This window comes from Lepisma saccharinum, chromosome 12 (genome assembly GCF_977018435.1).
Source record: "Lepisma saccharinum chromosome 12, izLepSacc3.1, whole genome shotgun sequence".
Taxonomy (NCBI): Eukaryota; Metazoa; Arthropoda; class Insecta; order Zygentoma; family Lepismatidae; genus Lepisma; species Lepisma saccharinum.
The window spans coordinates 53,303,527-53,330,392 of record NC_139240.1 but is presented as its reverse complement, the minus strand read 5'-3'; the positions used below and the strand labels follow the sequence as shown (position 1 = coordinate 53,330,392).

General features: G+C 37.9%; 1 protein-coding gene across 1 annotated transcript in view; it reads left to right on the top strand.

The window, feature by feature from the left end:
• Nucleotides 1–1,439: 1,439 nt before the first annotated feature.
• Nucleotides 1,440–26,866, top strand: part of LOC145996084 (cytochrome P450 6k1-like) — a 47,417-nt gene continuing 21,990 nt past the window's right edge. The window contains exons 1-4 of the mRNA XM_083132330.1: nt 1,440–1,547; nt 13,419–14,398; nt 16,848–17,066; nt 18,926–19,177. Coding sequence (XP_082988456.1) covers nt 13,438–14,398; nt 16,848–17,066; nt 18,926–19,177 — 1,432 coding nt within the window. The 5' untranslated portion in view covers nt 1,440–1,547; nt 13,419–13,437. The remainder of the gene's footprint in view (nt 1,548–13,418; nt 14,399–16,847; nt 17,067–18,925; nt 19,178–26,866) is intronic.

Below are 26,866 nucleotides of genomic sequence, written 5' to 3'. Positions count from 1 at the left end.
CCGGTCCAGGAGAGAAAATCAGCAAGCCTAAATGGGTTATGGACCGTAAAGAACATTTTTATCTGTGAAGAATTTGAATTCGGTCCAGAAACAGGGTGGCCACTCTAGGACCATGATAAAATTCAAGTACAATTCCCGGTTTTCAAGGCGAACTTTCCAAAAACTCGAAGGTACAGTAGATGTTTTCTCTATTTCAACCTTATCTTAATAATGTAAAGGGTCTATGTGATTCCAACATCCAAAAATTATAATTCAATTAAACGGTATACGTAATATAATTAAAATATTTGATTTAAGATGCTGAGTTTCTATTTACAATCAGACGCGCAACCACGAATTTTTGTCTGAGCGGGCGGGGAGAAAGGGCCAGGATAAACGTTCTAATACTACTAATAATAATAGTGTTAGTAATAATGTTATTATTATAACATTATTATTATTATTGATTTGTTTTATTTTACTTCTCTTCTTGTGCCACGTTTGGCTAATTTGCGAAGATGGGGATGAGTGATATGATCAAATTGATGGACAGTCACAAACATCCATGCCCAAGCCGGGATTCGAACCCGCCGGGATCAACATTGTTGCTCTTATTATTATTAGTAGTAGTAGTAGTAGTAGTATCAAAGACGTTATTATCCTCGTAAATTATGCAAAAAGGGGGTAGAAGTTGGTGCTAAAGTATTTCAATTATTTTTTCAACACACAGCACAGTAGTTCGGATCCCACTTTAAACTGTAGGTCCAGTCCCGATTAGCCTTTCTGTGCATAAAGTGGACTTAAAACCGCAAATCAATCAATCAATTTTACAACTTATTTTTCATTTAGATAGTTCGGCGCCCAGGGCCGACTCCCGCCGCCCCTAGCTATGGTTATAAATTTGATAAGACTTAGAAAAGGAATTGGGAGGGAAGCAAGCAAGAAATTTTTACGACAATAATTTTTATTTGCGTAAAATGTGAATAGGATTTGGATTAAAAAAGTTGTTATTTTTCACGTCTACGGAGAAATATTCAAGTAGAATTCACGCATAATTCCCGGAATTCAAGGAATTCCCGGTGAGTAGTCACCCTGAGAAACCTCTTTTTCCGGATCAATGTAAATACAGTTCAGGAACCTTTTTTTCGGGTGAATTTAAATACGGTCCAGCAACCCTTTTTCCGGATCAATTGAATTAGCAACCCTGGCCAGAAGTGGGGGAGAAGCGATGCTATACAACAAATACAGAACGCTTTCGCCACAGTTCACCCACATGCGTTGTCCTGCCTTTCAGCCAATGTTAAGCTCGGAATAGAGGAAGCAATTTGCCCAACCGCACAAGTAGTTAAGCCACTAACAGATCAGAAATGTTGCGGTCAAAAATGACGTAACGCTTTGATCACTGCTGCGTGTCGTCATGCAGACCGTGTGTTTACAAAGACAGACTGTCAAGGCCATATCACCATCATGAAGCTCGCAGTAGCAGTCCGACGGTATCTTTAGTCAGTGATGAACTCTTCAAAACGGTGATTATCTCGGTAAAGATACAGGAATAGTGCATTGTGAAGGTAAGCTAATTATGTAGTATTTAAAGTAATAGCTAACAAACACGCGTGCGCAACGGGGGGGGGGGGGGGGAGGGGCAGTTGCCACTCCTAATAATCTCACTGAGAAATTTCGTATAGAGAAATCTTATTACCGTTATTAAACAGTATTATTCTCTTTAAAAAATAAAGTAAATCGGGATACGCGTTGGAGCTCTGTTGACGACCACACCATCCTTTCAAGGAAATTCAATTTACGATCATAATGGGAAACGTTACTTCCAGGGATCCCTCCTCAGGGTATACTATGGGAGGAAGTTGGAAATGAGGTGGACGTCACTCACCAAGGACGGACCTACTGAATGATATATAGTTCGAATTTCCACAGATTTTAGTTTGGCCGCCATTTTGTAATTTTGCGATTTTCCCACGAAATTTCAAGTTTCGGAATTTTTGGCGGGAATATCATTGAACATAGGTATAGGGAAATGGGGGTCGGGAAGGTTGGGGAACATGTGCCTCGCACGCTCAAATTTATTTGGTTACTCCAGTCTCCACCGTGTGGCGCTGATGTGTGTGTAGATTTCGTATATAGCGTGGAGGTTGCTATTATGACGTCACTGATCGGTTCGCGGGCCTCCATTAGGATTAGGTTGTGTGCAGAAAGTGCAAATTTGATTGGAGGTCGTAGCGGGTGGTTTCGTGCGTGCGGCTGCAAAATTTCTGATCTTCGCCATTGATAGTAGGTTATATATAGTCAGTGGCGAAGCGTCCTATGAGGCCAGGAGGCCGGGCCTACCCACGCCATTACTCTTTTAAAGGTGTATTTACTTATTTTGTCAAAACACATGTAATGCAATGGAAAAGTTTGGAATTTTCATTTCTGATAATTACAAAAAAATTCTAACCCTGTCCAGTATACGAACTTTCCACGGAGTGAGGCACATTTGCTGGGGCCTCTTCCCTTCACATTCCGTCTTACGGTCGTATATGCGGGAAGCCTAATCTTACCGGTACTGTATGTATGCTTATAACGTGCTCCTGAGGCCGGCCTCGCGGTGTTACCCACTAGGACGAACAGAATATCAGCAACATTGTATTTCCGCCAGGGTTGGAAATTTGTGGTGTACCGGCATTTTTTGTAAACATTAGCATGTGTTCGTGCAGAGATATTTCTCTTTCATTGTACATTCTCCATATTTTGTACGAAACTTAGGATTTCCTTCCTTTCATCGACAAGTGTAAGTGAAATTGAAAATTACGGAGTACTGTAGTTCTGACTTCGTTTTCTGGTCAGAGTGCTGATGGTCTTGTCGATTCACCCAACACCGTAGCGTAAACAGAAAGTCTAAAGAACTTATATTTGTAAAGTAAGTCTTCATACCAAATTATGTAAATTAAAATGCTAGCTACGCCTTATATTTACAAAGTAGTTTTACTCTCACTGGAAATAGAATAATTTATTTTTATCGTGAACGGGGATTCCCTCTTTTGTTCCCTGTATGTGAAAACTTGCCTTCTGCTCAGGACGCTACAAGGCTGGGAGCGCGAGGTTCGTGTCGGTAGAGCTTTGTTTGTGATTCGTGTCGTGTGCAGCGATCAGATTTATGCAAGAACAATCGAGTTCTTAATTGAGTGAAGATGTAATCATCGGTAAGGTAGGACCCACTTTTGGTCTTTCATGTTTCCTTCTTGTAACAATCATTTCTAAAATGTTTTCAACTATATTTTCCTTTGCAAGTAGCAGTGGCAAGTGACAGCAAAATTTAAAAAAAATATTCAAAGTTGTTGAAACGTTATTTAATGCGTTAACACTGTCGTCGAATAAATATTACAAGCACACATTTTTTTATGCAGCCGACACAAGCGAAGAGGTAGGCAGTTTCGTTTACCCTGAAGGGACAACAAGGGAAGAGTGCGGGCAATGAGAGTACAATGCAAGAGAAGACTTTTTTTGGGTTTAGGACAAAGAGCGTTATGGGGTTATTGCGCGGGCCATGTCTATTTCAGGTCTGGCGGAACTGGCCAGTGTTGTCACATTGGATTGGCAGAAAAGAGCTGAATTGCGCCTAAAAATTGGGATTCTATTCTCTCAAGCAACTACATTTATTATAACCTGTTTATATGTTACATAGTAACCTGTCGTGTTGCCGGGTCCCAAACAAGGATCCTATGTTATACGTATTATCACGTAAAGGTGTCTACTAACACAAGGGGTAGAACAAAACGATGCGAAGTATACACACTGAATGAGAGAGGTCACCTTTATTTACGTTTTTTTCTTGAAAGCCCCGTGGTGGTCATCCTAACACATTACAAAGCCAGGTGACCTAATTGTGGTCATGTCAATGTTTCCTGATCATCTTTAATTCATTCTCCATACATTGTCATTGTCACGATTAGCATAGAGAAGAACAAATGAGATGAAAATATTCAAAATTTAAATTATGTTTACTTGCACATACAAGTGTCAGAAATTCATTTATCTAGAAAGCCAAGACTGGAATTAACTACAACCATTCCTTTAGTTAGACAACAGATAACAATGTTGTTTTCCTCGGTGCGAGGAAGTCTTACTAAAAAAAAAACTAAGTTGGCAGCAGTAGAACATACCAAACTGACAGTCGCTGAAAGTGCGGAATTCTGTCGTCTGCTCACTGACCCAAAAATTATGGGGGGGGGGGGGTTCTAGCCCATTTCACCTCAATTGCAAAATAAATTTAGAAAAAAAGTGATGAAGAATTGACAACGGGACTCGAGCACTATTCGTTGGATTTTTGCGATGTCCCGTGATTAGTAGTTCTTTCTGGAGGCGTGTGCATAAATCAGGGGTTGAAAAAAATACAGATAAAAAAAAACCCCGAAATGAACAAAATCTAGATCGATGACATCTGGTGGGCGGGAGGAGAACGTCTAAGACATAATTATCGTACTGATGGCCGGTAACAACACTTTTGAAAACGTCACGCCACTGGCAAGTAAAGAAGCAGCCTGGAGAGACATTGAACCACTCTCCATGACGTAGCCCCCCTCCCTTTTTTTTTACATATTTAAGCAACTAATGGAAATTATCGCACTTTTGTGCCTACCCTGCTAGGAACTCTACGCTTCGCCACTGTATATAGTTACAGTACACGCTCAACTGAAACTATGGAAGAAGTTGAAAAATTTCTACATTTATTTTGATATGGGAGTGACGTCACTGGGTCACCGTAACAGGTATTGGAATAGCGTGAACTGTGCTACGTACGAAAAATCTAAGATAGCCATTTTGTTCGGAGGTATAGAAATTGGGGGGGGGGGGGGAGATTTCGAAACTCCAAACGACAGTGAAGCAGGCGCCATCTGATTGGCCTCGATTAACAGAGTCCCGATTAACCGATGATCCGGTTTAACTGAGCATAACGCATCCCCTGTTTGTTTACTAGTAAGTTGGAGTAAAGTCACCGTCCGCGCTGAACGTGTTCGTTACATTGTCGGTGTATCCGATTGTTACGGTGGTGTTTAAATCAGTGTAGGCCTATTCTAAGCGGAAAAAGTAATCTTCTAATTTATGTTGTACTAGTAATAAATAATTACTATACAGTTTTAAGTGTTGTTCCGTCATTTACGACCTATTAGCACATTATCTCCGTATTATCCGAGTTTTTCCGTATCCGAGGTAGTATCGGTCCCAATTATCTCGGATAATCGCGAGTCTACTGTACCGTTATTAAACAATATTATTCTCTTTAAAAATAAAGTACTTTCAAGCCGACGAAAGATCCCAGTAACTACGGCGGGTATATTTCGTTCTCCAGACAATTACTTATTAGTAAGACAGATGCATTTTATTTGTTAGCCTAGTTGTGTTATGTAATCGCAGAATAAATTGGTCAAGCATTGGAAATTAATAAATTATGTGTAGTTGTTCCGAATCTGCTCTACGAAATCATGTTTAAATGTAAATTAGTCTGAACCACAGAGGAAGACAATAAAGGGGAAGGGCAACAGAACATTTGTGCCACTGAAGCTAGAATTCTTCTAATAGAGTGGTTTTCGGTGGGTCCGGACACACTATATACGCTCTTGTTCGGTACCCACAATGAACCAGTCAGACGGAATGAGGTTTTTTCTTTCTCCGACTGAACTTTCTTCAAGACCTTTACCCCCTTAACCTGAGGGTCTGCGCACGCCAATGTAAGGTCGACTCACAAACTTTGTGTGTGTGTGTTTGTTCCGGTATAACTCTCGAACGCCTGGAGCAATTTAAACCAAACTTGGTACACAAATCACTTGCAATCTGGAAATAAATATTGTGGGGGTGAAAAGGGGGTGACATGTAAAAATAATCAAAAACTACCGACATTAGTGTGGAATCCATAGTTTTCGGGGTCGCTATGATGAATAGTGATACTACGAATGCCGTTCAACTCCAAGTCCATCACCTATCGGCGTGGGGGGAGATGAGAGGGGGGGACCTACATTAGTGTCGAATCCATAGTTTTCGGAGTCGCTAAGTTAATTGGTGACATTCACGATGACATTTGAGAGAGAGAGAGAGAGAGAGAGAGAGACAATTGCTTTTTCCATAACGATCAACAAGTCACAGGGGCAGTCTCCACTTGCCTGATTAACCCGAGTTAACTCGGAATTTGTTTTTGCTTTGCATATTATATACCCGAGTTATCTCGTTAAAATCGTACAATTGCAGTGCACTTTTCTGCCTACCTGGTCAGTCTCGTTTGAGCTTTAATAGGTGTTAATTCCTGTTTTGGCCACTAGGTGGAAGGTGTAGATAGATTGTCAAGGTACCTCTGCCATCTACCGGATTCTCATGACACTACGTAGATGTCGCCTTTCCAGTGATGCGAGAGGAAAGAAGATTCGTCACGAGTCTATAGCCAAGATTGCGATGTTGTATACTCTGTGTGAGCCCGTGCTTTCGGGTTTATCACACTGTGGGCAACATTTGATGTGGGACAGTATGTGTGATAGTCTGTAAACTTGGACAGCATTAAAATGTGAAGACATTTTATTTTCGACAGTTCAGGGCTATATGCTATTTTCAAGCATTTGTAGTACTCTCCATATATGTATGAGTTAAGTCGGGTTAATAATTATGGAGGTTTTTTTAATAGTTTTCTGACCTTATTTTACTCCAAACATAGAATTTCGTTACTGTTCCTTAATTGCCGATATCGGTACATTACAAACACACAATAAAAAAAATGTGTAAAATATGGACCATTTTTGGGAAAATAATGTGTCAGGCAAGTGGTTAAGTAATGTTTCTGACACGGACAACTTTAATAGAAGATTGGAATAAATAAATACCCGGGCAATGTCGGGCAATTATAACGGTACCATAAAGAGTACCATTATAAAAATAAAAATAAAATGATGCAATCAGTTGAAATCTACGATTTGAGTTCGTATTTGGAGGTTTATATTTGCCCAAAATTAAAATTACACCACTTTGGCTTTGTTTTAATTGAAGTACATATCTAAATTCAAGCATTTAAAAATATTTTAATAACTCAGCTATGTAATTTGGTCTATGATGGATCAGGAATGTACTTACCGTAGATTGCCAATTAATGCAAAAACGCCCAAGTTTGATTTCACTAGGTTTTACCTGATCATTCATAAGTATATGGGTACGAACATGCATTTCATACGCATTACCAACACATACAAACCAATTGGAATATGTTTTTGGTGGAATTTCGACTATAAAATTAAGATTTGTTACACTAAGCGTCTTGAACAGTAATCCTAAAGTTATAAAGTTGTTAAACATTGCCAACTCTCATAGAGGGAAAAATCTAAATGTGCGTAAAAAACCTTTCTTCCACAAAAATTTTAAAACCTTTATTTACCTTTAATAATTAAAAAGAAATACAAAAACAAGTAATAGAGTATTGTAATATCTGTTTTATTGTACGAACTTTATTTTACAATCATTTTCATGTATCAACACTGTACAATTGTATAATTATTGCTTAAAAATATTAACAAGTTGATATTCTGTGCATATAGTTGTAACAGTGTGAGTTTTGATACACTGCATCATCTAAAAGATCGCGGGCTCAGAGGATGTAGTCGTTAATTTTTACAGAGACTTAAATTGGGTCTATTTTCCTGACAAAAACAAGATGTATTCGTGTAACGTGATAGTCCTGTGAAAAAAGCATCGTATTTGTGTTTCGATCTTAAAAAAGGCCATGACAAGCCGTTAAAGTCCAAAGGACATAAAAATAGTGATGTGTCTGAAAGACGAACATGGTCCGCCATTTTATCTTCATAAGGAACATTCACATAAGTATTCTTGAATTGCCAAAAATATGCAAGATATAAGTCAATAAAGTGGAGAATAATCTCTTATTTTAAATTTGACGAATCCACTGAACTTTGATATTACATGTGGTAATTTTGTTCTTCGACAAAATCGAACAATTGATACTGGTTATCTCGATCAAATTTTCGCATACTGAACGATTTTACATGTGAACACAAAGCGACATGGTATCTCGTTTAATTGGAAAAGAACATGAAAAAATGTAAAATGGTGAAATCTAAAATACAAAATCTTAATTTATGATACCTATATAATGAAAAGTATGTGATACACAAGCTTGAATGTAATGCTGATGTAATTCTACATTTTTTTAAATACATTGTTCATTTCTTTTGATTCCTAGCATTTTATTTTATTACACTTAAAGTGTATATGATTATTGAGTTGGAAACTAGGTAAAGCTAAAATTTTGACTTGAAATTCTGAAATGATTTAATTTTGAATAAAATAATTTGTAATTCTTTTCAAATATAACTTACGATATGTTCCTGTCTACTTAGAGACACGTCGTACAGTGGGATCCGCGAGTATTACCGTGCAAATTGTCCATGACTATTTTCATAAATTTTTCTCTTACATCTTATGTGTTTTTAAGCGATGGATTTTTATGTATGCTGGTGCAGAAGTTGTCAACAGCTTGTTTTGAGTTTTCGTTTAATTGTTGAGGCTCTGTCAAATAAAGTTCACGAACATGGTGATGGACAATTTGCACGGTAATACTCATGGATCCCACTGTACAATCAGCTAGTTTCATATAAGCATCAATCATCTCTCATCGTCCGAAAAAAGACGTAAAATAAGAAAATTACAAATATAGAAACAGCCTACATGCAGCCCCGTAGCTAGATATTTGGGCGCCCTAGGCAGTATTATGATCCCCCCTCCTCCCACACTACCAACCACGGACATTTTATGGGCGTCCTTCGATACTTGCTTCTCATGCCATGGTTTGTGATGTTCACATTCTACAAAACTCATTAAGAAACAATATAGGCTATTCTTAAAGTTTAGTAGTGTGCATTTCTCATTTGGAAAGTTTAGTATATTTAAGAATATTTCACTTATGTCTTAGTGTATGTCGGCTATCTTTAGGAACGTACTATTACTACAACTTTGGGGAACAGAAAATTCCAGCAGTGTGTAATCAGAATATAAGCCTACAAGTAAAAGAATATAAATAAAAAGTTAACAATATTAATTTAAATATAGAATACAGTGTGCAGTATCTTCTCAGTAGAAAAAAAAATATTTAAAATTATTCAACCCTGCTTGAAAAAGAAATAGTTACAAACAACAGAGCATTCCCTGACATTCGCTAGGAGAGTCGGCGGCCAGCTGCCCGGCATCAGCGCTTGTCTTTCCCGGTGAACGGGTCAGCGACAGTCGCTAGAATCGGCTATTAAAATTACAGTTTTCATATTGTGTACTAACCTTGACTACAGAAGGTGTTGAAAATTATGTCCCTCTGCTGCAACACATTCCTGGCATCTCCGAAGGAAATTGTCATTTACACGTGCAAGTTCGTCTACTGTAATTCTCCCGATTTCTCGTACAATAATATATTTTAACTCACGGATAGTGTGCGGGTTCTCTTTGTATGCTTTATTTTTTTAGATTTTTATACTTTTCCCCCGTGACGTTATTATTTTACCGTATAAGAATTTTAGCGACTCTAAATGCTGTGGTTTTTGAAACACCTTTCTTGTGAGAGACGGTGTATAGCTTTTCCGAGGAGACTGTTCTAACCTTTGTCCTGTCTCATCGAGTTTTTCCTCAGTAAGTACACGTGGGTTTTCTTTCCACTTTTATTCAGAACTGACCCTGTTACTCTAAACATTTTTACGAGGTTTAATATAGTGGTTCTATATGGAACGGGAACACCAGGAAATTTCGTTGCAAAACGTCGTCGCACTTCTTCACAATTCCTCTTTCCGAAGTAACACTCGACAAGATCAGTTCCTTTGTTGTAATGTAAACTTTTGTGGTGCCATATTAAGCCACAATCTTCAACACACGGACACGACACAACACAACTTCCAAGGGAGGATTAAACTGGCTTCAGTCTGCAACGTCAACAGAAAGGGAAAGAGAGCGAAGGCAGGGAGAGCGAAAAAAAAAAAAAGACTGTAGCGTGCGACTGTCGCGGACCCCCGTTCACCGGGAAAGACAATCTCTGACGCCGGGCCGCTTGCAGCGGAGTCTCATAGCATGTCATGGAATGCTCTGTTTATGTATTACACATTATTGTAAGTAAAATTTACAAAATATTTACATAATTCGACTGACATCTCAGAATGAAAATTATTAGAATTTAAATTTTCTTGCTTATAATGAAGCAAAATTCTCAATTATCCTATCGCAGGGGTACCCAAACTTCTTCGTTTCACGGCACCCTTAGTGATTCAAGATCTTTTCCACGGCGTCCAAGTCAGAATGTAGGACAGAAACATTTACATGTAAAAAGTACTAAATAAGCACATACATTGTAATAAGTGCAATTTCAGTGAAATTGTTAGAAAATTTCGTGGCGCCTCTGTAAGCCATCACACAGCGCCCCTTTCGAAACACTTTCCTATCCTATCAAAATTGATCACTTTTTTCCACTTTTTTAAATTAACAATATTGAGAGATATTTACCCATTGACAATATTATATTTACCTTGAACAGGGAAGGTGTAATTTTCTGAGAAAGTGCTTTCCCTTTCTGTGTATTTTTTTCTGAGTTTGCATAGTAATATTTTTAAGTAGCTACTGCTTCAGCACAATTCATCCGAGTATCATGGTTCATACGTCTCTCTCTTCACAATAGAACAGGCTATCAAGTGGTACCACGCACATGTGTACATCAAGTATGAGGAAAGGGAAATCTGGGATAATTCGGGAAATTTCCCTCCGAAAAATCCCTTTTGGTAACTTTGGGGCCCTCTGGATCGGCCCTGGATATAAGTACCCGACTATAATCTACCTTGAAAAATACTATGGTGTATACGTAATGTATCCGCCGAGTTTCATTGCAATATCTTCAATAGGTATGAGGAATGAGGGGAAGAAATATTTCACTTCCAAAGCAAATTATCACTTCCATATGTTGCTTCTGAATCAGAAACGGACGATATGGAATCTTCTGGTTCACTGTCACTTGAGCTCACAAGATAATCCATAATTTCGAAGACGTCAAGGGCACGTTTGCTCTTTGCCATTTTACACACCAAACCAACAATAAATCACCAACAGTTCAAACTTCTTCTTCTTCTTCGCCACTGAAAATCGTGACTAAAAAGGTCGTTGTTTCTTCAATAGCAAAACATAAGGTAAAGTGTACAAATACCGTGCCCCTAAGACAAATCTTCAATTCTGAAAATGTGTTCAAAATTTCAAAAAATACAAGAACTGATTAAAGCAACTCAACTACATACCTACTAGTGCTACTGGTGTGATTCTACTAAATAAATCTTTCTTTACCAAAAAAAATATCAAAAGAACGCAAATTTTTATTTTTTTAAAAAAGGTGTCCTAATTCAATCCCTCCTTTCCAGTTATCTACTCATTTATTTTTATGGAAAATTTGATTAAAACAGTGTTAAAATCTCTTGTAATACATTTATTGAGATGAAAACATGTTTATACATTTTTATATACTTAAGTTACATCTTTCTTTACCATCCAGACAAAAATCGCAAACAAAGTTTTTGACTTTTGTTGAAGATGAACACATCTCGTGGCACCACTGGAAGCATTTCGAACACTTTGCCCATATCTCTCCTCGCTTGCCTTGGGAAAAACGGTTTCCACAAATAGGACATGATGCATCTTCATCTCTTGAACTATCCTCGTCATCGGTAGACGCCAGTGGAACTTATGTTTCATCCTCAGAGTCGCTTGAACTTCAGTCATATTTCTTTGTTTTCTTTTTTGGAGGTTTTGTCGATGATGTTCCAAGCTGATCTTTATCTTCAATGATGAGACGTTTCTTGGCCTTTGCTTGGGATTGTTTCTTGTGACGCTCTTCCGCCATTTGTTTCTTTCCCATAGAGGCTTTTAGAGACATCTTATGTGGACTTCCTGTTACCAAGAATGAGGTCCTGGCTCTAGAAGATGTGGAAGGCTGGATTACTGGAACTTCCTGGATGTCTCTTGGACGACCACTTGAGATGGAGCTGGAGCATTCTGGTTGTCATCATTCCCTCCATTGTCAGGGACCTCTGGCTCTTCAAGTTGTCTGGCTATGAAGTCATGCTCTTAAAAGACATCGGGATCAAACGGATGAATTCCAGTTTTACTAAAACCATTGACGGCAGTTTCAAGAGTAGCAGCACGAAGGTACGCTTCACAGAACAAACTGGATACTTGCAGTTTCCTCACAATTCTGTTTGGGTTAGAGGCCAACCATTGCTCTATAGCCTTTGCGTATAGAGTTTTCAGAGGAAACATAAATGCTACATCTAAAGGCTGTAGCTTGTCTGTTGAGTGAGGAGGAAGGCACGTGCCCCCTCGGACCACCCGCTGGTACCAACTTCTTCGTAGAACTTTAATTTTATGCTTTTTATTAATTAGTATTAATTTTCTTTTCAAGAATAAGGCATAGAAGTGTTAAACACATTATAAAAAGGTCGACAAGTGATCATACATCAATCTAAGTGGTCAGGAAAAAAATAAAATATATATCACAAGATAGATACATATTGTGGGTCGCAAATCCGTCCCCGGGACGGATTTGAGAATCTCAAAGGGGACGGATTTAGGACTCCAGTTATAGCAACAATGGCGACTGCTCCTGACCAAACGACTACAGCTACATCGCTGTGAAAACTGGAAAGCAATATTCAAGTACTAATCTATAATTATCAATCACTAAATTATGAAAAACTTACCGCGAGGCGTCAATATAACTGTTAAGTTGATTTCACACTGTAGCAAGCTTTCAGACAAACTATTTTTGAAAAATTAAAGCGTGAATGAAGAGAAAAAAGCAACTACGTCACTGCCAGTACGCAATCGAATGGTTCTGAAGATTTTCCTGCTGCTCTCGCAAACTGGCAGCACTTTCCATGGAAGTTAAAGAGGGGCACGAATTTAGGGCAGGGGACGGATTTCGAGCACTTTACCTTATGTTTCACCAACAAAAAACGTATTATTCCGTTCAACACAGGTTACTTCAGTCAAGAGATGTTCGCGGGCGTAATATTACGCCCAACACAGAATAAGCTATTGTGACCAAAGGCGTGCCAGAGAAGTCGCCCATTGTTATTTCATGGATTATGTCATACGCTAGATTTAGTGACTAGTTGCTTAAGTTGGCAACTATGATGCTGAAAAAGCACTACTAGTCTCGAATCTGATGAGGAGATATTTTCCCACTGCACAAACGCGACCGGCGAAGCCTCTTGCCTCGCTCACGCCCTCTTGCAATCCCATAGTACCGCTGCCCGTTCTCCAGTGCAAACGTACTCTTTCACAAATATGGCGGGTTGACCAGGCCATATTTGCTTTGTCCCACTCCAATCACTGGTTACCTGTACAATTATCACAAATATTTGTTCTTTTTCTCGTTTCAGATTCCTTGCGTCCATCAATATGGGATTCTTTGCAGAATCGTGGATGGAACTGATGTTCTATGTAATCGCCCTGTTGGTCGGGACAGTGGGTGCATTGTACATATATATCAGCCACAAGCAAAAGTATTGGATAAAACATGGCGTACCTCACATCAAACCAGACTCCATCTTGGGGAATCTGAAAGACTCCTTCCTAATGAAACTTCACATCGGAGAGGACATTCGGAACTTGTACTTCAAAGCTGAAGATTACAAGTTTGTCGGGTTCTACACTATGGGGAAGCCAACACTCATGGTTCGAGATCCAGAGCTGATCAAGACATTCTTGGTGAAGAACTTCTCTCATTTCCACGATCAGATCCTAGAGATGGATGAGAATATCGACCCTATCTTCGCGAAGAACCTCTCAGCCGCAAGAGGACACAGGTGGAGAAGTCTAAGGGTCCGTCTGGCACCGATCTTCACTTCAGGGAAGCTGAAGAAGATGTTCAGGTACATGGCCGAAAGCGGTCAGGACATGAACAAGTTCTTGGAGGACAAGGCTATGAAGAAGGAAGTGTTAGAAGTGAAAGACGTCACCGTCAAATTCACAACAGACGTCATTGGATCGTGCGCTTTTGGAATCCAGTGCAACTCTATGACAGAAGAGGATTCAGAATTCCGAAGGATGGGCATTAGGATATTTTCGCCATCTCTAAGGAGCGGCTTGAACATGCTCTTCCGAATACTAGTCCCTGGCATAGCTGACTACCTCCGGTTGAAATTCATTCCTGAGGATATTGCCAATTACTTCCGGAAGCTGGTGAAGGATTCCATGGACCACAGGGAGAGCAACAAAATAGTCAGGAATGATTTGATTGACCTCCTGATGCAGTTGAAGAAGAAGGGGTACATTGATGAGGACGATGATGTGAAAGAGAGTGGAAAAGGCAGAGACAGTGAAGGGAATGACGTCAGTGATGTACTAAATGAAAAACGAGGTAGAGTACAATTATTTCTCATGTTGTTATGTGCATTGATAATGCAGAGAGCTATTCAAAAAGAACGCGGTGTGTTATTTTTTTAACGTGCCACTCTTGTTCCCAATTCTTGTATAGGTTTGCTTCAAACATACAGTAGCTCGGCTCCGCACCCTACTGCACATCACAGTACATTATATTCATAGGCGCCGACTTCATGGGGCTTGAGGGGGCTCGAGCCCCCCCAATGTTAATGATGTGGGGGCAGGCCCCTAAAATGATTTTGCTTAAGAGGATCTAACGTATTATTTTGCTTCTCTTGTAAAGTTTACTCTGAATTGTGCCACATGAACTTAACTTTAAATACACATTTCAAATGTTCTAGACCATCAACTTTGGGGGGCTGAGACCGCTAAACCATCAACTTTGGGGGGGCTATGAACGGAGACAGCAAAACACATGACTTATTACTATATACTAAGTATATAAATATGAGTATTGTTAACATTTTTACTAAAAAGAGTTTCAAAATAACGAGGTGATATGACAATTATACCAGTATGTTGTTAAGTGAATTCTGAACAATTTGAGGTCGTAATCACGACTTTCAGGCAATATTGATATGTACGATATTTAGTTATCCTCAAAATCTCTTCCTCTAGTCCAAAGAATAAGGGGAAAATAATTCTAAAGTCTTTGCGTTTATTTAACACTGGCTAGCAGTAAAGTACGCAAGGAAAGCTTATGAAAAGTCTGTATTGCGAAAGCGGGAACGGCTATGATCAAAGGCATTATTGCTAAAGCACGGCGTGCTAGGTGTTTATTTATTATTGCAAAATTTAATTTAAAAAGTAAAATATTGTAGCAAGAACAAAAAAGTAAAACTATTTGCCTGCGATTTGTGTTAGCATTTATGTAAATAATTAAATAAAACTGTTAAGTATTGTAAATATTCGCTATTTTTATGGGTACGTCAACACTAAGGTTCTTTGCACTCGTCACATGTCCTTTGTTTACAAGTCTGTTGCGGACATTAAAACACACCCATGCCCTCGCCGGGACTCGAACCCGAGATCTCCGGATCAAAGCGAGTTGAGTCGACCACCCAACACGCTCGGCTACTGAGGCCGGCATAAAACTGTTATGTTGGCCTCTTAATGTAAATACATAGCCTACTTTTAAATAAAAATGTTAATTGTTATCTAAAAAACATATGAGCAGACACACGCTTTTCATGTTACATTTCATTTGCATGAGGAATAGCTGCTTATAAACTGTTATACGAAGACGTAATTTTTATTTTTAAAAAAGGGAGGGAGTGAGTCATTCATTCATTTATTTCAGTGATCAGAGGCCTCCCCAATAATTTTGACAAGTCGGCGCCCCTGATTACATTACAGTATTAACCCAACATGAGTACTCAATTCGTGTGCTCATTATTATCTGTGTTTCTGTTCCTCTTATCTCCCACCCCACTCTCCCGCCTCCGTAGCCACTACCTCTCCTTTCCTATTCTATTAACCTCTTCATTGCAACTGCTGGCTGTGCCGAGACGTGCAGAACTATGCCGAGCCGTGCTGGACGGCAACATTTTCAATGTAACGAGAAATGCGGTTTTGTGCTCTAGTTTCACAAAATTTGCCATTGCCCTTTGTCTATTTCGGGTAATTCAATTCGCGGATGCTATGTGCAATTTCAGGCCATAAGGTGTTCCTCAGCTCAGAAATGCTTCTTAACAAAGTGGTCAAAAGCGCATATATTGAGCATAACTATAACTCATGTAAATATTAACTGTGAGAACGTTATAGTTTTGCTACTCAAATGTACCTTATGATGAGGGTTCATTTAAAAAACAACAGATCTTTTTGAATAGCATAATATACTAACAATTAGGTACATTTTTAGTACATTCCTTAGATTTCAAACCATTAAATACAGTATAGTCTATTTCACCTAGAAAGGCGGTTAAAGAAGCTTTCAGACCAAAGCGACGCATGCTACTCTCAGTAACCAACGCAACCTTTCGGACTGGGCTGTTTTCGCAACGGCGCTCATGGTGTCGCCTCGGTCCGTTCGCGCATGCGCGTTGATTGCTTGCTTACAGACTTAAGGGACCTGTGTCCCTTGTCGCTTTCTGCTTAGGCGTGAAATCTACGTGTCGCTTTGGTCTGAAAGCTCCCAAAAAGACTGTTGTCAACTCTTTTATCACTTTGTTCATCTAATTATGTTCAAACGAATATGAAAAATCTTACATTGAAGAGATTTACAAATTTTTCGATACAAAATATAAATTTAGATTGGAATAAATTAAGTGTAAATTCGAAAATGCTGCAACTGTAATTGAGAGACTTCTAACTTTCCAAAGACTGTTGGATGACGGATTTAGTTCAGTTCTATGCAAAAATTCATGTTCTTCGCCTGCTGTAGCACCTATCCATTAACATCATGTTTTTCGTATTATCATCTGCAGAATTCACCGATGATGACATTACTGCCCAAGCTGTAGTTTTCTTCTTCGCGGGGTTTGAAACGTCAGCCAACACCATGAGTACTACTCTCTACGAGCTAGCCATTAACCAACATGTCCAAAAGAAACTTGCAGAAGAAATTGACAGAGTTTTGGAAAAGCACAAACATGTTACCTATGAAGCCATTCAAGAGATGTCGTACCTAGATATGGTCATTAGTGGTAAGTATACTACAGTACATCTTTCCCTGCTTCAAACTTCGAAAGTTCACTCAAAAGTATATTAATATTATTGTTATATTTGTTTATTTTAATTAAATAACTTAATAATTTCATTAATTTTTAATTAAATACTGTATAAATCAGGTAGTGGTTCCTTAATACGTCGTATATTTTCATCAGAACTCTATTTTCGCTGTGGTTGGCTGTGGTCTGGTGAGTCATTTATCCACTAACAAATTAAAATTAATTTGTTCGTACCTCAGATGAAATAGTGAATAATTAATTATGCAAAAGCGCTTGCAGATAGCATAGTACATACTGCTGCCAGCTGTGGAGTACACATGTGCAGAGCTCTTCCACATACGGAGTGTTGACTCTGTATTTTTTAATTGATTGATTTGGTTTATTTTTCTTCGCTTTTATGCCACTTTTTGCTAATCGCTCATCCTCATCTTCGCAATAACAAAGAGCACCAATACTCAGACGGACATTTGAACCCAGGACGCCTGGCATCGTAGCGCGCCCACGAACGTCGGTAAATCTAACATTGAATATGAACTAACTAACTCTCTAGCCTTCTTAAACCCGAAGGTTCATGGCTGCAGCAACACAGGCATTCCATCTGTCCCTATCTTCAGCAAGATCTATATACTCTTTTCCATCCCTACCGATTTCCTTTGGGTCCATCTCAACGTTGTCTCTTCGTCTTGGCCTTCCCACAGGTCTCTTTACCATCAGGTTTCCCAACAAGAATCCTGTAAACTCCTCTTTCCTCTCCCATTCATGCCACATGGCCTGCCCACCTAAGTCTTCTTCATTTAATTATTCTAATAATATCTGGACATGAATACAAATTATGTAGTTCTAAATTATGTAACTTTCTCCACTCACCTGTCTCCTCATCCCTTTTAGGACCAAATATTTTCTTAAGGATCTTATTTTCAAATACTCTCAATTTATGTTCCTCTTTCAATGTAAGCGACCAAGTTTCACACCCATATAATACTACAGGCAAAATTACTGTTTTGTATATTTTAACTTTTAGTTTCTTAGATATTAAACGAGAAGACAAAAGGTTATGGAGAGAGAAGTAACATGCATTTCCGGAATTATGCCTACTTCTTTTTTCCTCTAATATAATTTTCATTTGTTAATATTACTCCTAAGTATTTGAATTTGGAAACTGGTCCAAAGGAGTTGTTATCAATAATTAGATTTTGATTATTACCTAACAATTAATTGAATATGAGTTACATAAATATTAACATACATAATCTTACAGAACAAAATAGGCAAATTGTCATTAACTGAAACTTCTAGTTCAAATATATATATATATATATATATATATATATATATATATATATATATATATATATATTAGTCTAGTTAAATAAAAGGTTTGTAAACATTGTTACACATCTTTCTTGACGAATTCGTTTCATAGATTGAGTTTGTTCTTGAATTGAAACTGTTAAATAATTACAGAAAATATATTGAAAATTTATAGATGTGGAAATTAGTTTCGGTGTGTGTAGTGGGCTGACATTTGAGTAACATTGGACACATACCAAAACAGGAATAAAAAATGAAATGTCTTGAATACGAAAGGGCAAGTTCTTAATCAGTGCTTTGTAATCAAGGGGTCCCGGGTTCAATACCCGGTGGAGGCACAAGTGGTTCGGATCCCACTTTAAACTGTAGGTCCAGTCCCGATTAGCCTTACTGTGCATAAAGTGGACTTAAAACACCAACTCAACTCAACTCAACTTAATCAGTGCTAAACCATTTTCGTTCGTCTTACATTTTGTGCAATCACCAGAACTATATACTGAAGTTCTTTCTTTCTTTATTTCCAGAAACTTTAAGGAAGCATTCACCAGCTCCCATGCTCGCCAGGGAATGTACCAAAGACTTCACAATCCCAGGCACCAATGCGACAATTAAGAAGGGCTTACACGTGTTCATTCCTGTCCTTGGAATACACCACGATCCAAAATACTATCCAGACCCTCAGAAATTTGATCCGGAGAGGTTTAACGAGAAAAATAAAGACAACAGACTTCCTTACACCTATCTACCATTTGGGGAAGGACCAAGAATGTGCATAGGTAAGGCTTGATAATTGTTTCAGAATTTTGATTCTGTTCTGAGAAAACCCAATACTGAATATTCTATTCCTACCTTGGTAATTTTATCATTTCCTGTCAAAAATAATTATATATATACGAGGGTTGGGGAGTAAATCATGGCAACTCAGTAATAATTCGACAATCGAAGGATGTATTAAAAATGTGTTATATACAACTGAAAGAGTATCCATTATGGATATTTTGTTGGTAGGAATCATGACAGAAAACCCAAGCAACCCTGTGACATACACATGTATTAATGTACAAGTTACAAAAACCTGTCTGACCCTGTGACATACACATGTTACAAAAACTTGTCTGATTATGACAAACCTTCGAAATAATCTCCCGTATTGTCCACAGCACGCTGCCATAGATGTGGAAGACGTCGAATACCATCGACAACACCATCCTCTTCACCATGCCTGTTTCCCGTCCTCATCCAGTACAACAGGTCTCCCCGATGGCGCAGTGGTAACGTCGTCGCCTTTTAACCAAGGGGTCCCGGGTTCGATACCCGGTGGAGGCACAAGTGGTTCGGATCCTACTTTAAAACTGTAGGTCCAGTCCCGATTAGCCTTACTGTGCATAAAGTGGACTTAAAACACCAAATCAATCAATCAACCAATCAATCATCCAGTACAACACACAGGGCCATCTATTGACCAGCGGGTAAAGTACTCGTGTCAGGTTTCCTCCCGCAGTCTCCATTTCCATCCACCTTTCCATATAATTAAAATATTACTGGGTTGCCATGACTTACTCCCCAACCCTCGTATATATATATGTTATTACTTGATGTTTCACTCTGAACTTTATTTAAAATCGTCCATTTTCAATACTTTTTGTGTTAATTGAAGGGCTCGGGAGTAAAACATGCCAAGGAACATTTTGTTCATTTCTGAGTTCATCAAGAAAGAAGGTTATTAGAAGCTATACTGTAAATAAATTGTTTTCGTGTTGTGTCGAACAATTTCAGAAGGCTTCACTCAGTTCAGTGCAAATTGTATGACATTGCAATTTCTCTCGAAAATTGAAGGATGGCATATTTTACTTTGTAACTCAAAAATGACCAAAATTTCACTTACCACGTTTTACAGCAGAGCCCTTCAATTTTCTCTTGCAAAATTCATTTTCTATCCTTTCAGCACCTCTTTATCTAGCTTTGTACCTGTTCTAATCTTTCAGCATCTATTCTAACTTTTTATACACCTCCCTATTTGTATGTTAGGTTTATCAGTTCTATTCTTTTATGTCAGTCTTCTTTTTAAGTCATATTTGTCTTTTTGTATATTCCGAATGTTTAATATTTTACTTCAAGAGAGAGAGAGAGAGAGAGAGAGAGAGAGAGAGAGAGAGAGAGAGAGAGAGAGAGAGAGAGAGAGAGAGAGAGAGACTTCTCCTTTTGTCTCTCTCTTTCGTTTCATTCTCTCTTCTTTCTGCCTTTTCCCTCTTCTATCTCGAATCAGAAAGAGAGAGAGAAGGGGAAGAAAAAGAAAGAGAGCCTGTCTACAACACACTCTCTCCCATCTCTCTCTCTCTCATATATATATATATTTCTCAGTAACATTTTTCTCGTTGGTGCATCATTTCGGCGCTACAGTCGTTCAAAAAAGGCCGTTTTGCCGCCTGAATGCTGGCAACCACACACAACATTTGATTGCATTTGTGACGTCATATCCCGTCGTGAAGCGATGCGTTCCAGGGTTGCCAGGAACACACATATTCTGTGAAAAATGACATAGCTACAATCAGCCACAATACGTACCGTAAATCAAAACGAGAAAACAAGTTCTGTAACCTAACAGGAAGTAAACAAACGATACGAAAAATGGTAGAAAGAAAATAGAATTCAAGTGGAAGTAGTCATATCGAATTTTGTCTCAGCTTTCATGTCAAATATTTGCAAATCTAGTTACCAAGTAGATATCTACAATTTAGTCTATCCACTTCGTCCTTCTGATAGTTGTCTGTGACACATTGAAGAGATGACAAAATAGAAAATTCCAAAGGTAAGCAACACATAATAGTAGTATAAAAGTATATATTATAAACTCAGGAAAGGATGAACCCCCCTCAAGCAGATTTGGCTACACTTAAAACAAGCTCAACATGAGCATATGAGCTTTTTGCTCAAGTGTGGAACCCTGCCTAATCCAAGATTTTTGTAAAAATGCCCTCGGGAATTTCCTGAGAAAGGATGAGCCCCCTCAGATTGATTTGCCTACACTTATAAAAGGCACTTCTGTGAGATTGTTGTCCATAATCCTGTCAAAAATATGCCCCTCTTGATATTTTTTTTGGCTACACTTAAAAGTAGACCACCTACACCCACATACACACCCATATACATACCCACACCCACCCACACCCATACATATTTACTTCCGGTCCACTTCCGGTCCACTTCCGGTCCACTTCCGGTCCACTTCCGGTTTGCCTACTTCCGGTCCACTTGTGGCCAAGTTGTGGCCTATTTCTGGTTTATTTATATTGCATCATGCTATGCAACAAATTATTATCCAATAAATTATTAGATACGTGTTGTTTTCTGATTGGGTACTTATGACATAATGTGATTATGTGTTATATTCTGATTGGCTTATTGTTTCAGATATTTTCAATGCGGTCCGTGCTTAGGGTATATAAAGAGATTTTGCATTGCATATCAGCCAGTATTGTAAGAGCTGTTGAAGAGAAAGGTTGTGTTGTTGCAGTGCTGAACCCAACTGATATTTTTATCCAGCATAGAGTTTTGATTTGAATCCCAAGAAATTTTATATAAATACCAAAGCCAAAAATATTAACACACACACACACACACACATACACATATACACACACAGCACAGTGCTGAACCCAACTGATATTTTTATTAAGTATAAAGTTTTGAATTGAAGCCCAGGAAATATATATAATAAACCAATAACAAAAATGCCAAATCAAAAATATTGTAATCAATGCAATAAAATATAGATACCTGAACATGCAAACATATTTTGAAAGAAGAAATATTGCAAGATACATAAAATCAGACCACCTGTTGGATTGTTTTAGGGAAAAATTTGAAAATCTATCAGAGTATGATTTTTTTAAAGTGCAAAATGAAACAGAGGCAAGATGGGTACTTGACAGTGATGTTGGGTTTGGGTATGTGAGCATAGAATTGGGTTCTGAATATAATGATTTTGAATCCAATACATACTGGCATAGAATTGATGCATACCTGTTGCATTGTCATTGGGGAAAATATGTTGCTTTTTTTACAAAAAGTACTTCAAGTTTAGAAAAATTTAGGTTTTACAAATTTTTCCATGATCATAGAATTTATACAAACAGCAGGTGGCCTGTTGATGACATAACAATTTCCATACTTGATGAGGCAGGAAAATTGGATGTAAATTCTGGTTTATATTTTAATGAGTTGATTATGTACCTGCTTAAAAACAATATCAATTCTGGCTCATTCAATACAAGATGGACTTAAATAATTCGAGTTTTTACACAAAATATTTTTTTTGTAGATGGAACCTCTACCAGATTATGTTTATACAGGCCTATTGTTTGAGTATGTTGTTTCTAAGATTAGTATTGATTCTGTAGTACAGCATTGCTGTGGAACATGTTAAGTTCTTGGATTCTGTCACACCTATTCTAATACAATTAATATCACAAGTACTATTACAAGGCACGCACCGCATAAAATCATAATTCCAAGCGATGGCATGGATTCCACGATTCCATATCATACATACTGCAATTGGAGCTTCAGCAATTCGGGACTGTGCAATATATTGTCTACAAATGTAGGAAAAATAATATTGTACGGGTTGCAAACAAAACTCCCAAAGCTTATGTATTTCAGGTTTCTTAAATTTGAAACAGAATCCAAACTGTCTGGAAGTTCATAAAAGTGAAGCCATTCTACAAGCGGGTCTATCTCAGCTTCTGCATGATATATTTGAGCAAGAGGTGATGTGTTTATAATATTTGTTGGTATAGAGGTTTGTTCTGAGTACAATTATGAACAGCTCTGCTGCATGTTGTGATGATGAATATCTAGTCCCTAAACCTAACAGAGCTGTGCAGTGATGTTGTTATTGGGAACAGGATTCAAATCCTACACAGATTTATGGATAGGAGTGATTACCATGAAATTATATCTAGATCCCTGTACAATAATGCTGTTATTGGGAACAGGATTCAAATCCTACACAGATACAGATTCTTGCTGAGCTTAATAGGTGATTGTCTGCTGTTATTAGGTACAAAATTCAATTACACAATAATATCTAGATAAATAATAATGCATACAGAACTGTGGTTTCTATAAATCTATACTCAATATCCCTATACCTGACAGCTGTGCGGTGATGCTGTTATTGGGAACAAGATTCAAATCCCACACAGAAACAGATTTTTGCTGGGCTTAGAACTATTATGGATAGGTGATTGCCATGAAATAATACCTGACAGAGCTGTGCAGTGATGCTGTTATTGGGAACAATTGTAACAGAGCTGTAGTTTCCATACTCAATATTCCTATACCTGACAGAGCTGTGCAGTGATGCTGTTATTGGAACAGGATTCAAATTGCTAAACTTAGAACTATGCCATGAACAAAACTGTGCGGTGATATAATTATTGGGAACAAGCTTCAAATCCCCGCACAATGCTGAGCTTAGAGTGAAGTTACCAGTGATATAATTATTGGGAACAGGATTCAAATTTTGGAACTATTATGGATAGGTGATTACCATGAAGATACTCAATATTTTTGTTATTAGGTATAAATATTATTTTATTCAATTCTTCACCTCCATATCTATAACATCTCTGTGTAATTCCATAACAGTTCCATGATCAGCTCACAAACAAATCTCATCTAACAGTTCCATAACAGTTCCATGTTCAGCTCTGTGTCTGTGTGAGGCAAGCACAGCTCTGTTAGAGATAGGGATTAAAAATTATTTCATTCTTCACAAATAAATCTCATCTAACAGTTCCATGCTCAGCTCTGTCTGTGTGGGGATTTGTGCCTAATAACATCAAAAACAACACAGCTCTGTTAGTTCAATTCTTCACATCCATATCCATAACATCTCTGTGTAATTCCATAACAGTTCCATGCTCAGCTCTGTGTCTATGTAGAGCAGATAGGGATATTATATAAATTTAAAAATTATTTTATTCTTCACAAACAAATCTCTTCTAACAATTCCATAGCAGTTCCATGCTCAGCTTGTATCTGTGTGGGATTTGTACAGCAACATTAGAGACAGAGTAGATGGGTATAAATATTATTTTATTCAATCCTTCACCTCCATATCCATAACAGCTCTGTGTTTATAATAGATCTTCACATCTAACAATTCCCATAACAGTTTCATGCTCAGCAAGGCTCTGTGTCTGTGTAGTTTCATAACAGTTCCTGTGTGGGATTTGTACAGAGCACAGCTTTGAGATAGGGACTAACAGTTAGGGTATAATTAATTCTTCACATCTAACAACTATAACAATTCCTCCTATCTATTGAGTGTCTAGGTGTTATTTCATCCCTATGCCATGACAGTTTCAACTCTGTATTTGTGTGGGATTTAAAGCTTGTCCAATTCTTCACATCTCCCAATGTGTGGCATGAAATTGTGTTTTTTGCCAAAAAAAAATCTCAGCATGGCCCTGTGTCTGTGTGAGATTTGAGGCCTGTTCCCGGTATAGGTAGATTTGAAATAGGATCTGTGCCTCCCGGCTTGAGAAGAAAGGGACTATGCATATTGTTTTGAGGTGGGATCTGAATCTCAGCAAAAGCCCTAATCACAGCGGAGCTGTGTCAGGGATCATAATTGATAGGATATAATTGTATTCAGAACAAACCCCCCTATAAGATATGATAATTTTCAAGCTCTGCTGTTACAAACACTTCCCTGTATACATACTGGGCTATCACTATAATAATATTTGCCACATGTTCTGTGATCTTGTAATAATTATTCCTGTCGGTGATAAAAATATTGTTCAATTCTAACTAGTTCAATTCTTCACAATTCCATAACAGTTCCATGCTCAGCTAGCAGATAGGGATATTAAGTATAAATTTAAAAATTATTTCATTCTTCACAAACAAATCTCATTTAACAATTCCATAACAGTTCCATACTCAGCTCTGTGTCTGTGTGAGGCAAGCACAGCTCTGTTAATAAATTTTATTTTTTCCAATTGTATAATTGAGCATAGCAAAAAATCTCAGCATGGCCCTGTGTCTGTGTTTGAGGCCTGTTCCCGGTATAGGTAGGTACAAATCTGGCAATCACATAGAATCTGTGCCTCCCGGCTTGAGATATGCACATTGTTTTGAAACCTTACTGGGTGGGATCTGAATCTCAGCACAAACCCTAATAAAATATAATTTGGATGTGTTTCTGTATTTTTCAAGCTCTGCTGTTACAAACACTTCCCTGTATACATACTCTGCAACATATGGGCCATCACTATAATAATATTTGCCACATGTTCTGTGATCTGTAATCTTGTAATAATTATTCCTGTCGGTGATACAAACATTGTCACAAATTTCCTGTCTTGAGGAAATATCAACAAGGCTTATTCTTCACAAACAAATCTCATCTAACAATTCCATGCTCAGCTCTGTGTCTGTGCGAGGAGGATTTGTACCTAATAACATCAGTACAGCACAGCAGCTCTGTTAGAGATAGGGATGATTTAATTATATTATTATTGAAACATCTAGAAATTATTCTTCACAAACAAATCTCATCTAACAATTCCATGCTCAGCTCTGTGTCTGTGCGAGGATTTGTACCTAATAACATCAGTACAGCACAGCTGCTCTGTTTGAGACAGAGCAAATAGGTATAAATATTATTTTATTTATTTCTTCATAACAGCTCTGTGTCTGTGTGAGGCAAGCACAGCTCTGTTAGAGATAGGGATATTGAGTATTGAAACATCTAGAAATTATTTTATTCTTCACAAACAAATCTCATCTAACAATTTCATGCTCAGCTCTGTGTCTGTGTGGGGATTTGTACCTAATAACATGAAAACAACACAGCTCTGTTAGAGACAGAATATTCAATTCTTCACAATTCCATAACAGTTCCATGCTCAGCTCTGTGTCTATGTAGAGCAAAACTGTTAGAGATAGGGATATTATATAAATTTAAAAATTATTTTATTCTTCACAAACAAATCTCATCTAACAATTCCATAACAGTTCCATGCTCAGCTCTGTGTCTGTGTGAGGCAAGCACAGCTCTGTTACATAATAGGAATATTAAGTATAGATCTAAATTTTATTTTTCACAAACAAATCTCATCTAACAATTTTATAACAGTTCCATGCTAAGCTTTGTGTCTGTGTGGGATTTGTACAGCAACATAGCTTTGTTAGAGACAGAGTAGATGGGTATAAATATTATTTTATTCAATTCTTCACCTCCATATCCATAACAGCTCTGTGAAATTTATTCTTTACATCTAAAAATTCCCTTAACAGTTTCATGCTTAACAAAGCTCTGTGTCTGTGTAGATAGGGATATTAATATTTTATTTCTTCATAACAGTTCCTGTGTCTGTGTGGGATTTGTACAGAGCACAGCTCTGAGATAGGGACTAACAGTTAGGGTATAATTAATTCTTCACATCTAT